The sequence below is a fragment of the Dipodomys ordii genome, unplaced genomic scaffold, assembly GCF_000151885.1.
Source record: "Dipodomys ordii isolate 6190 unplaced genomic scaffold, Dord_2.0 Scaffold14, whole genome shotgun sequence".
Classification (NCBI taxonomy): Eukaryota; Metazoa; Chordata; class Mammalia; order Rodentia; family Heteromyidae; genus Dipodomys; species Dipodomys ordii.
In genome coordinates, this window is record NW_012267230.1 from 13,322,622 (window position 1) to 13,335,354 (window position 12,733).

Sequence of the window (12,733 nt, forward strand, 5' to 3'; positions counted from 1 at the left end):
GGGTGGGCTGCTCCCCTGAGAAAACTGCATTGCATCCACCCCGAGCCACAGTGATTGGTCCAGACTAGACACGTGACCCTAGTTGGGGAGAGGCCACTGTTGTACCGTCCCTGGCAGCCAGTTGGCCCAGGCGTGAGGCGGGGAGCAGGCCAGGAGGAGATGCTGGCCGATGGATTGGAACTTTGGGGACAGAGGTTTTGTTCTGCAACTGTGGAAGAAGGGGGGATGTCATCACGGAGGGGGTCTCCGAGGATGAAGGGTTCCCTTGGGGGTGAGCAAGGCCAGCCTGAGGAGGAAATTGACCCAGAAGGTGGAACACAGGGTGGGAGCTGAGCCCTGGGGCCACCCCTGGAAGGATGCACGAGGCCACTTAGTCAAAACACAGGGTTGTGTGTAGAGCCTCAACCACGCGGGGCTCGGGCCGTGGGCTCCCACGCTGGTCCTCTCTGTGAAGGTCCAGGCCCGGGGCTGCCACCCGCCTATCTGGAGAGCAGGGAGCTGCTGTGGGAGCGGCTGGAGGAGGAGGTGGCGGCGCTGAGCTGGGAGAAGCGGCTGCTGCAGGATTCCAGGCTGGACATGGAGCCCCTGGGGAGCAGGGCACCACAAACTTACCTCCTCCTGCCAGCGCCCCATCCACACCACAAACGAGGCCCCGGGGCAGCTGCATAGGCTGCTAACTGCCCCAGGGAGAAGCCAGTGACGCCAAGCACTGTGTCCCCCAGGACGGAGCCCAGCCCTCCGGTCCCCTCGGGCAGCCCTCCCCGAGGCCCCGGGGGCCCAACCCCAGCCTTCCCCTCCATCTCTGCACTCAAACCTGGCTCCCAGACCAGGCATGGTGGCTCCTGCCTATCATCCCAGCAGGATTCAGCAGGCTGAGGTAGAAAGGTGAGGAGGTCAAGGCCAGACGATGCTGCATTGCTAACCTTCTCTTTTTAAAAAGCAGCAACAACAAAAACTAAGTAAACGAAGTGGAAGGCCTTGCAAACATTGCTGGGCCTCTTTTGGTCCCTCCACCTAACTGGGTACACCGGGGTGAGGACGCAGGGGTGACAGGCAGCCCCTTCCTCCACTCTACCCTCATGACAGCCTCTTAATGCAAAGGGAGAACTGGGGGGGTCCCATTTAGCTCCTGGGGTGCCTGAGGCTGAGAGAGGAGAAATGCTTTGCCCAAGGTCACACCCGGAAGTGCTGGAGGTCTCAGACACCTGTTTCTCTGAATGCAACCTGTAGGCAGTCTTAGAACACTCTTTTTCGGGTGGGAAGGTGGAGACCCTAAGAGTTGAAACCCGGGATCCTGTACCTGCTAAGTCACCATTCTTGGGAGACTGTTCTAGAAGAGCTGCACACCCTGTGAGATTCTAGGTCCAAATCCTCCCCTTCCCCCTGGCCGGCGGGTCCAGTCAATTCACCATGGCAGGAGTTAGCAAGGCCCTGGGGGCTTGCGGGGTGGGGGTGGGGCCTACCTGAAGTCCTTGGAGGCCAGCACCTCCCAGTAGTAGAGCAGTTTACACTTGGGCCCGGGGCTGTGCAGTGCGGCCAGCACGTCGTCCACGCCGGGCAGGCTGCAGGCCACACCGCTGGGGGCGCCGTGCATCTGCCACTGGAGCAGGTACACGCCGGGCCACCGCGTCACGTGTGAGCCCTGGAACACAGGGCTGGGACTGAGCCTTCCCCTCCCTTCCTCAGTGCCACCAAACCCTCCTGTGTGTCCTTGTCCTCCTGTGTCCCACAGAGCCCCTGGGGCTGTGTTTGTCCCCCACTGTCCCCAGCCACTAGCGGGGGGGGGGCTGGGGGGACAGGGGATGAAGTAGTGAAGGAGCAGAGCACACACCTGGATGCTCTCCCCTTCCCGGCAGACAAGGGGCGCCTCCACGCGGCTGTAATCCGTGCCTAGGACCCAGGCTTTGTCTATCAGCTGCCCGGCGGCCCTGGTCCCCGGCGCCTGCTTGGCGTGGTACAGGCTGAACACCACGTCCCCTCGCAGAATGTCGAAGTCCCAGGTGATGACTGACTCACCCTCCTGAATCTCCACCGCCACCTGCACGGGGACAGGCCAGGTGGAGTCCCAGCAGACAGGGGCTTTGAGGGAAAGGTTGCCCGTGCCCATGCGGGGGGGGGGGATCCCCTTCTCCCCCAGAATCACCCTGGAGTGATCAGTGAGTGCCCAAAATGTGAGGGCACCTGGGCAGGGCCAGAAGAGGCCCCGCTGGGCTTGGGCTCTTGCTCAGCCCCCCTCCCCCCGCCCCAGGCTGGGGGTCACCTCATGCGGGGCCCCGCGGAGCACGCTGGCCGAGTGGTAGGTCTCACTCCACCGCCGCAGCTGATCTGCTTGCTCCTGCTCTTCCTCCGTCAGGTAGAGAGACTTGGGGACCAGGCCTCCCTCAGGGACATTGCACTGGGGGGTCAGACACGGAAAGGACTTCCACTGAGGGGTGTCCTGCTTCTGCACTGGGCCCATGGGCCTATGGCTCCTCAGCCACCACAAGGCTGAAACCCCAGAATGTGCATCAGGGTAACAGGGTAGGGGGTGCAAAATCTGGGCCTGCTCAGCCTGGCCTGGAACTCGGGATCCTCCTTCCTCAGCCTCCCAGGTGCTGAGATTACAGATGTGTCTCACCACACCCAGCTCATTCACGATGTTTGGGGAGGGGGGGAAGGCTCCATGTCAAATATGCCACCGCTCTTGGGATAACAAACCCTTGTCCCCACTTGGAGCCAGCCTGGCAGCTTCCTGGGCAGCTTCCTCAGCCCCGGCAGCCCTGGCTCCCAGCTGGTCCCTGCCTGCCTGATCTGGAGCCCAGACTCACCACACTGTCTCCCCCCAGGAAGTCTGGGATCACATCTTTGTCCAGGTAATCCACCAAGCCGCCAGGGCCCTGGTAATTGCTGCCACTGTAGATGAGGAACTTCCTCCGGGTGTTCTCGTTGATGAAGGGGCTGATCTAGAATGGCGGTGGGTGAGGCGAGACATTCTTGGGCTGTGTTTCATATAGCAGAATTCCCACCCTCCCTCCGCTATTCAGGAGGCAGAGAGATGATGGGAGGATTACAATTCTAAGCCAGCCTGGGCAGGAAAGTCTTATCTCTATCCCCCCCCAAAGCCAGAACTGGAGCCATGGCTCAAGTGCTAGCCTTGAGTGTAAAAGCTCAGAGACAGTGCCCACACCCAGAGTTCAAGCCCCAGGACGGGCACAGCAAAAGAAAACACATTTTAAAATACAAAATTCAGTCGCTTTGGGCGTATTCACAAGGCAACCATAATCTCAACCCACTCCCAAGACACATGGCCCCAAAAGGAGACCCCACACCCACTCGTGGTCCCTCCCCATTACCCCTCCACCCTGTCCCAATGACCACGCCCCCAATCCCTGCCAGATACCACGCCCCTTATTATCATGCTCTAATGCCTGCCTCCAATCTCCCTGCTGCCCCGCCCCTTGTGGACACGCCCCCAATGCCTGCCTCCAGTCTCCCCGATGCCCCGCCCCTTGTGGACACGCCCCCAATGCCTGCCTTCAGCCTCCCCGATGCCCCGCCCCCATTACCACGCCCCTGCGGATCCGCCCCTGATTGGCCCTAAGATTTTGCTCTGTGGCTCCTGTTGGCTCGGGCTCTCACCAGCGTCCAGAGCACCGGGAAGACGCGGGGGGCGCGCACGATGAGCAGCCGGCCCAACGTCTCCGGGTAGTTGTCTTCCACCACCTCGATCATGCGGAGCAGGGCCTTCACCCCCGGCCGCCACAGGTGCCGCATGTTGAGGCCCTCCAGGTCCAGCAGGCAGGTCCAGGAGCTGTGGCAGACACGGGCCTCATGTGCCATCCGGCTCTGCCAGGGCAGCCCGACATCCTCACCCCGGGGGGACCTGGAGATGGCCCAGGAGGCTCAGGGAGGCGGGGCTGGGGGCAGAGGAGCCAGCCACGCCAGGAAGAAGTTCCAGACAGGCCAAGCTCCTGAATTCCAGGTGTCACCGCCACCCCTGGGCGCTGTGTGGCAAGGGCCTGGGAGCCTAAGCTCTCCTGAGGTCAGGGGCCAGCGTGGTCCCAGTTCCCGCCTCAGGCAGCATTTGCTGAGCAGAGAATTTACTGAGCAGGTGTCTCGCTGTCTGCCAGGCAGGCGCCCATCACGAGCTGTTGAAAAGACTTTTGCTGCTAAGTAAAGGGGACCAGAACAAGAACATGCTCCCACAGATAGAAGGCCCAGGGCAAGGCCCCGTTCAGCCTTCATGCTGTGGAGCCTTGGGCCAAGTGCTCAACCTCTCTGGGCCTCCATCCTACCAGCACCAACTCATTAAGAAGATGACCATCTTGCTGCAGTGGCTGGCCTTTCTGCAAGCTGCCTCTTCAGGACGCCCCTCCTCTGAGCCACCGGGGTGAATTCTGCCTCTGGTCAGGGCCTTCACTGACGGACTTCCCCACCCCGCATCTCATACTCCTCTGGCTCCAGACCCCAGAGGAGCTCAGTCCTCACCGAGATCAGAGGCTCCAGGGGTCAACAGCTGTGCTCAGATCCTGCCCGTCCTGTACTCCACGCCCATCACCAGGAAGACAACAAGGGTGCTAGGCGGGCCCCAACACCTTAGGGTGTCCTTTGGGAAATCTCCCTACAGCCAAGGCTAGCCTGAAAACTGTTTGTAGCCCAAGCTGGCTTTGAACTCAAGGTCCTCCTGCCTCCACCATCCAAGTGCTGGGAGCCCGGCTGTGTACGACCACACCTGTCTGGATAGGTGTCTTTTTTATTTTTTCCAGTGCTGGGGCTTGAACTCAGGGCCTGGGCACTGTCCCTGAGCTGCGTTTGCTCAGGGCTAGCACTCTACCACTTGAGCCACAGAGCCACCTCCAGCTTTTTCTGTGTATGTGGTGCTGAGGAATCGAACCCAGGGCTGCATGCATGGTAGGCGAGCACTCGACCACTGAGCCACCTGCCCAGCCCTAAGTGTCATTTTGTTCTCCCCTTTATTTGGGAGCATCCCAGGGGGACACCGATTCCCTGGCTGGACCAGGACCCCTGGGAGGTTGGTACCCAGGAGAGGGGGCAAAGTAGAGCCCGGTGGGGACTTGTTCTCGGAAAGGAAAAGGGAGGAGCCTTGGAGCCGGGGATGGAGCCAGCGAGAAAGGCTCAAGTTCAGAGGCCCTGAGCGCTCAGCATCCCTGGAAAGACATCACTACCCTGGGCCTCAGTTTCCTCGACTATCAAGAGCAGGACAGACAGGGTCCTTACCTCTCCAGACCTCCCCCTACCCCAGCTAGGGAAGGGCACTGGGGCTGGGCACCTGGCAAGAGGCGCATGCGCAATGAGCGCGAGTGGTGGGCTGGGGGGGGGGGAGCAGCAGTGCGCACGCGCACTGCCCGGCAGCCTGCCTCACTTGCCTAACGGGTCGGCCGAGCTGCCTGGTGATGCCTTCGCACCTCTTCTGTCCTTCCTCGTTCACCGAAAGCACCTGGAAGGCAAAGCCGGTGCCATCACCGCCCGGCCGCAGCCTGGGCCCGGCCGCAGCCCGGGAGGCCCCATGGCGGAGGCGCACTCACATGCCGCAGCCCGGGCCCGGCCGCAGCCCGGGAGGCCCCACGGCGCAGGCGCACTCACGTGCCCGCAGCCCGGGCGCCCGGGAGGCCCCACGGCGCAGGCGCACTCACGTGCCGCAGCAGCGCCTCCTCCCCCACGGCCTTCATCAGGCCTTTGGTGTCCATGTGGCCCAGGCGCAGGATGTACAGGGGGCGGCCGTCTGCAAGAGAAGGGGGACGGGGGGCTGAGGTCAGGGGCAGGACTAGCCACCCCAAGACTGCAGCCCCTACTCTCCTGAGCGAGACCTGGGTGCGGTGCCAAGGCCCTGGGGTGCATGCATTGCGCCACACCCCTCCTGCTTCAAGGGGGGGGTGAGGGGTCCCAGGAAAAGATAGACACGGAAGCAGTGCTCCATAAGGAGAGGACACTGACAAAGGGACCCATGTGAAAAATAAAGTGGAAAGGGAAAGCCCAAGAGGCAGAGGACTTATTCAGCAGGCATAAGGCTCTGGGTTCAAACCTCAGTACTGGGGAAAAAGAGAGAGAAGAAAAAAAATTGGAGGCCGGGCACTAGTGGCTCACGCCTGTCATCCTAGCTACTCAGGAGGCTGAGATCTAAGGATCACAGTTCAAAGCCAGCCCAGGTAGGAATGTCTGTGAGACTCTTATCTCCAACAAACCATTAGAAAACTGGAAGTGGCGCTGTGGCTCAAGTGGTAGAGCGCTTGCCTTGAGCTGAAGAGCTGAGGGACAGAGTCCAGGCCCAGAGTTCAAGCCCCATGACCAGCCAAAAATAAAATAAAATTGGAGTGATGAGCCCACAAGCCAAGGACACCACTGTGGGCCCTGCTGGGCCACCAGAGCCTGAAGGAGGCAGGAAATCTCCCTGCAAAAGGCCCACAGAGGGGGCATGGCCCAAGGATACCTTGATCTCAAGCCTCCAGAGGTGGAGCTTTAAGCTGCCCACTTTGTGGTAACTAGCCATGGCAGCCTCGCTCACTGGGCCACAGCAAGCTGCATACCCACAACACAGAACGAAGTTAACAGTGCGCTATAAGCCAGCCTTTGGGCAGACAGGAAAGCAGACCCATGGGCCCAGAAGGTCTTGCTCAGGCCACACTGAGCAGTGATTGTGTGCCCCGTGCTCTACGCACCTATGTCCTGGTAGTGCCAGCCACCGGCGTAGAACTCCCGCAGGGGGCCCGGCGGCCGCCAGGTCTGCAGCAGCAGGTCCACCTGGTGCTGCTTCCGCCAGCTCAGAGACTGGCACAGCATCTCCCGCGCCTTGTCCAGGTGGAAGTCCCGGGCCCGCAGGAAGCGGAGGATGTGCTCATCTTTGGGGATCTGAGAGGCAGAGGAGGGAAACACCCACAGAACGGTCACCTCCACCTGGCAGGTTAAAACTGCAGGAAGCATGGCTGAAATGGCTCACGCCTGTCATCCTAGCTACTCAGGAGGCTGAGATCTGAGGATTGCGGTTCAAAGCCAGCCTGGGCAGGAAAGTCCGTGAGACTCTTTATCTCCAATGAACTGCCAGAAAACCGGAAATGGGGCTGTGGCTCAAGTGGTAGAGCAGCTAGCCTTGGGCTGAAGAGCTCAGGGACAGAGACCAGGCCCAGAGTTGAAGCCCTACGACTGACCAAAACAACAACAACAACTGCAGGAAGCAGCATCCTCGCTCACCTGCAAAACACAGGTCTGAGAAAAGAAGAGCCCACCCAGCGGGGACAGGGCCTCTAGCAGTGTCGTCAACATGTGCTGAACAGATACAGAGGAGAGCATGTAAGAATAAATAAAACACAGCTGGGCAAGGCGGCACACACCTACAATCCCAGCTGGAAGGATCTGGGTTCAAGGCTCACCCAGGCAAAGGGGGCAAGACCCTGTTTCAAATACAAAAGGCAGGTGGGCAGAGCTAAAGGGGTAGAGTGTTTGCCCAGGCAGGTGTGAGGGCCTGGGTTCAGTTCCTACTTCTGTTAAAGCAGATATGGATTTTGCGTATTACTAACTGCACAAACTCTCGTTTCTCCCTTGGCGGTGTCTCGGGCCGATTTCCCATCACCGGAGCTTTGCGCTCACCTTGCCTTTATGGGTCTCCTGCAGCCAGTGCCGAAGCTGGACCAGGCAGCTCTCCTGCATGGGCGTGAGATAGCCCAGACACCTCTCGATGTAGTCTGCGTCCAGCTTGTCCCCTTGGGGAGAGGAGAAAGGGGTTTATGGGGAGACTCGGTCTCCTCGCCGCCTGATCTGCACTCTCTGGAGTGTGCCTCCACTACGTGGAGCTGAGGCCCCACCCCACACAGCATCCACGTGGCCTCCAGATGCTTCATCCTCTCACAGCCATTTCCAAAGCGCTTCGGAAACCCACAACCCAAGCGCCGGGCACAGATGAGCTCCGTTCACTGGCTGTGTGCGTGGGCCAGGCCTGGTGTCTGGTTTTGCCAGCGTCAGGCTGGGATAGCCGGTCACTTCAGAGCAGACCTCTGGGGGCGCAGTGTCACAAATGAGAAAATGCACACGGGGGCTGATTCAGCCGGGTGTGGTGGTACACACCTGTAAGCCCCACACCCAGGAGGTGGAGGCGGGAGAATTGTGAAGTTTGAGACCAGCCTGAGCTATGGAGTAAAGGTTTTAAAAAGGAAGGGGTTCCTAAGTTCCCTTTGCTCTCCAGCTTCCCCAGCCCTCTCGGGGGTTCAAGGGTACTCAAGGGCCATGTGCCACCCAGAGCCTCGATCCCACAGCACAGCCCCGGCTCACAAGCGGGTGGTGTGGGGCCAGCGTTTTGCCTGCCCTCAGAGCTGGGCCTGACATGGCTCTGTCACCTGGTCTTGGCCATCGCGGGGTGACAGGTGTGTCTCCACGCCTTCCGGCATCCCCGTGGGGGCTGGGGGACACGCACCACAGCCAGCGTGGCGTATTCTGGACAAATGTTACAGATCCGGGGCAGGGGTGCTGCATGCATACCCAGCCCCCGGGATCCCCCCATGGCAGAAGTCCCAGCCCAGCACTGAGGTTCCCTCCACCGTGCCAGGAGACCTCTGGGTAAACTGAGGGCTGTTTCTGGCCTGAAGCCCCGTGGCCAGAGACAGAGAGGAGGAGGGAGGCTAGGGTCCCCGCATCCTTCCAGCCCTGCCCGCCCGCCCTGACAGCTATGAAAGCCCTGCTCCACCTCCCAGCACAAAGGCCCAGTGATTCCCAGCCTGGTGGAGGGGCCTGGCTGTGCCTTCCACCAGCCACCCTGCTAGCAGCACTGGTGCAGGCAGCACAGAGCAGAGAGCAGGGCAGGAAGCCCTGGAGCCACACGGGAGAGGGCCACTGAGGACACAGCTATTATTATCTTTTAAGTACAATATAGCAGCAGTCTGCCAGTGTACACAGTAAGAGCAGAATACTTGCTGCATGGATGAATTCTGCTGTCTGTAGATGCAGCCCCTGAGGGATTAATTACAGTGTAGCTACTCAAGTATCAGGCAGGTCTCTACCAGCCAGTGACCCAAAAGGAAAAATGAATCAACACAGGACTTTTCGTTTTGTAGTTTTTGCCTCTGCCATTATGTGGCGAGCCTTTTCCATGTTAATAAAAGGCTGTGGAACGAAGCTGATTGCCTTACTACATAGACAGCTCTCACACACCAGTAAGAAATCCATGGGGAGATAGGGGGTGGGGGACTAAGGACAAGCCAGGAGCTAGTGGCTCACCCCTTCCAGAAAGCTGAGTGCTAAGGCTCACAGTTTGAAGCAGAAAAGTCTGTGACTTATCACTAACCAGAAAAAAATTTGGAAGAGGAGGTGTGGCTCAAGTGGTAGAGCACCTGCCTTGAGTGAAAAAGCCAAGTGAAAGTATGAAAAGCTGAGCGGAAGCCCCAGAACTGGCACGGGCCTGTGCACGCATGCACGCGTGCGCACACACACACACACACACACACACACACTAAAACTGGCATGCTGTGTATATATCATACAATTTTTTTTGGGGGGGGTCTGGTCATGGGCCTGAACTCTGGGCCTGGGTGCTCTCCCTCAGCTCTTCAGCTCAAGGCTAGCGCTTTACCACTTGAGCCACAGCACCACTTTCAGCTTTTTTCTTTTTGCTTATGTGGTGCTGAGGAATCGAACCCAGGGCCTCATGCATGCAAGGCAAGCACTCTACCACTGAGCCACCTTCCCAGCCCTATCATACAGTTTTTTAATCCTTAAGTACAAAGACAAACCACATTACTTAGAATCTAGAAATCTAAAACAAATGTCATCCACTGGAACTATCCAAATAGACTAATTTAAAATAAAAAGTGTTTATTACTGAATAAGTTATACGGTATCCACATCATGCTATGAAGTATTAAAAGAAGGGCTGGGAAGGTGGCTCAGTGGTAGAGCGCTTGTCTTGCATGCCTGAGACCCTGGATTAGATGCCTCAGCACCACATAAGCAGAAAAAAGCCGGAAGTGGCACTGTGGCTCAAGTGGTAGAGCGCTAGCCTTGAGCTGAGGAGCGGAGGGACAGCGCCCAGGCCCGGAGTTCAGGCCCCACAACTGACCAAAAGAAGAAGGAGATGGAGAAGGAGGAGAGGATGATACAGGAAGAGTAAAGCGGCTCACACCCATAACCCCAGCTACTCGGTAGATGAAGGTAGGAGCAGCACATGCAGAGGGCAACCCAGGCCTCTGCAAGGCTTGAGGTCCTACCTGAAAAGGAAATTAAAGGCACAGGGACTAAGCGGGTGTGGCTCAAGTTGCACAGCAGGCTTGCCTAGCAAGCACAAGTCCCCGTGAGTGCAATCCCCAGCACCACCAAGAAAACAAGACCAAAAACAAAAAAGAGAGAAAGAATCACATGTGCACTGACACGGGAGATTATTTGCGAGACATTTGTGAGTAAAAGCAAACCACCGAGTTGAACATAGGCTATACCCCGAAATGTTCAACGTAAGTTTCTGTGAATGCATGTGTACACACACGTGTTCAATTTCAGACATGTGGCGTGCTATCAATACATAGGCGGCTTCAGAAAATGGCAACACCGGGCTGGGAAGGTGGCTCAGTGGTAGAGCGCTTGCCTTGCATGCCTGAGGCCCTGGGTTCGATTCCTCAGCACCACATAAGAAAAAAGCCGGAAGTGGCGCTGTGGCTCAAGTGGTAGAGTGTTAGCCTTGAGCTGAAAAGCTGAGGGACAGCGCCCAGGCCCAGAGTTCAGGCCCCACGACTGGACCCCCCCAAAAAAAGTAAAGAAAATGGCAACACCCCACTGTCCTTCCTGGGGGGAGGAGGAGAGGTGAGGGATTTTACACCCTTCGGTCACAGCTGAGGGCCGCCGTGGGCATGTGTCGTGGCTCTTATGATTAAAAGGGGATAAAGTCAAGTGGAAATGCCATGCACAGACACATGAAATAAACCAGCTGTGGGCTGGGGGAGGGGGTTAAAGCAGCAAGGGTGCAGCAGCCAGCAGGGGGACAGGCTGCGTGCAGGGCCTGGAGTCAGTGCCCATCCTTCCCACGGGAACACGGGACTCCCAGGATGTGGGTGCGGGCTCAGACCTGGCGCTTGCAGGCACCTACCATCATCTGGAGTGGGGCCTGGTGCTCTGCTGCTCCCGCTGCCCTCCAGGGAGCTCTGACACCACGGTGCAGGCTGGCTGCAGGCGTCTTCCTCCCGGACAGGGACAGGTGTCCAGCGGGGGATGTGGGAGATGCCCTGGGAGATGAGCTCGCTCAGGTAATACTCCATCACCTCTTTCCCCTGGGGGAGAGAGAGAGACAGAGACCCATCACCATCTCCGCAGGGACAACGTGGCCAGCTCTGGCCAGTGACACATGGCCGGGGAGGAAGATGGCATGTTACAGTCAGGCCTGCAGGAGATTTAGCATGGAAGGAAGAATGTAGGCATCGCCATTCACACAGACACGCGCCAGAACCAATTCCCCACCGAGTGCGATAGCTTACGTCTGTAATCCTAGCTACTTGAGAGGCAGGGGTCAGGGACCAAATTTTGAGACCAGCACAGGCATATGCTTTCCCAAGACTCCATCTCAATCAATGGCTAAGTGTAGTGGCTCACCCCTGTCATCTCAGCCACAGAGGGGAAGCGCAAATAGAAAGATGGAGACCCAGGCAGACCTGGGCATCAAGTGAGACCTCATCTTGAAAATACCCAGTGCAAAAAGGGGTTAATGGCATGACTTGGGCGGGTAGGGTGCCTGTTTCTCCAGCACAAGGTCCTGAGTTCAAACCTCAGTATAACACCAGTACCACTGAGGGGGGGGGGGGAGGAGGGAAGGAGAGAAAGGGAGGGAGGGAGAGAGAGAGATCTCACAAAAGCACACTTTCCCCTATTCAGTATGTGAATAACCTTCTACCCAATGGTGGATAGATTGGAGGCCTTCAAATTGATTTACTTCTTTATGTACTTCTTTTGAGCTGGGGTCTTGAGCTCAAGGCCAACCTCAGGCACACCAAGCAAGCTCCTTACCACTAAGCCACCCGTGTAGCTGCAGTGACGATGTGGTGTGTGGGGTGTGTGTGTGTGTGTGTGTGCACGCACGTGTGCGTGTGTGTGCACGTACACTGGTTCTGGGTTCTATCCCTGGGCTTCTTTTTTTCTTTCTCAAGGCGAGCACTCTACCACTTGAGTCACAGCACCACTTCCAGTTTTCTGGTGGTTTATTGGAGATCAGAGTCTCACAGGGACTTTCCTGCCCAAGCTGGCTTTGAACCTCGACCCTCAGATCTCAGCAGTGGGTAGGATGACAGGCGTGAGCCACAGGTGCCTTGCTTGCAGAGACAACTTTAACCCAGAAAAAGGCCCTTAGAATGTCCCTCCTCTGTCCACGGAGCTCGCTGCACCGGCCTCCATCTCGGGGTCCCGGGACCCTGGTGAGGCGCCCCCCACTACAGGCCAGGTGTCTCACCCAGTTTCTCCTGAGGTGGGGCTGGACTCAGCACCCGTTCGCAGGCTGGAAGGCTGAGGCCTGGGCCGGGCCGGGCACGGCGGAGGGGGGCCCCCTCCCACCCCCCCCTCACCCTCTTCACGTTGGCCGTGTACTGCTTCATGGCGATCTTCTCCAGCACATGCTCGAAGCCAAAGAAAGACCGCACGTCCAGCGAGGCCGACTGCTCGAAGCACGTCCAGTTTTCGTTCTCAGGGTGGACCTGACACCAGGCAGGGGCGGAGCGCGGGGCCTCAGCGCTGGGGCCGCACACCTCTCCGCGGCCACCGCCCCGCGCCCCCGCTGACC

At 58.5% G+C, this 12,733-nt stretch overlaps 1 protein-coding gene across 1 annotated transcript in view; it reads right to left on the reverse strand.

Annotated features, from left to right (window-relative positions):
* Positions 1 to 479: 479 nt before the first annotated feature.
* Sec14l5 (SEC14-like 5 (S. cerevisiae)) overlaps positions 480 to 12,733 on the reverse strand; it is a 17,041-nt gene continuing 4,787 nt past the window's right edge. Inside the window, 12 exon segments of the mRNA XM_013011217.1 lie at positions 480 to 585; positions 1,464 to 1,642; positions 1,832 to 2,038; positions 2,261 to 2,395; positions 2,808 to 2,942; positions 3,619 to 3,790; positions 5,367 to 5,437; positions 5,634 to 5,722; positions 6,657 to 6,846; positions 7,582 to 7,736; positions 11,087 to 11,237; positions 12,519 to 12,647. Of these exon segments, the coding sequence (XP_012866671.1) occupies positions 480 to 585; positions 1,464 to 1,642; positions 1,832 to 2,038; positions 2,261 to 2,395; positions 2,808 to 2,942; positions 3,619 to 3,790; positions 5,367 to 5,437; positions 5,634 to 5,722; positions 6,657 to 6,846; positions 7,582 to 7,736; positions 11,087 to 11,237; positions 12,519 to 12,647 (1,719 nt within the window).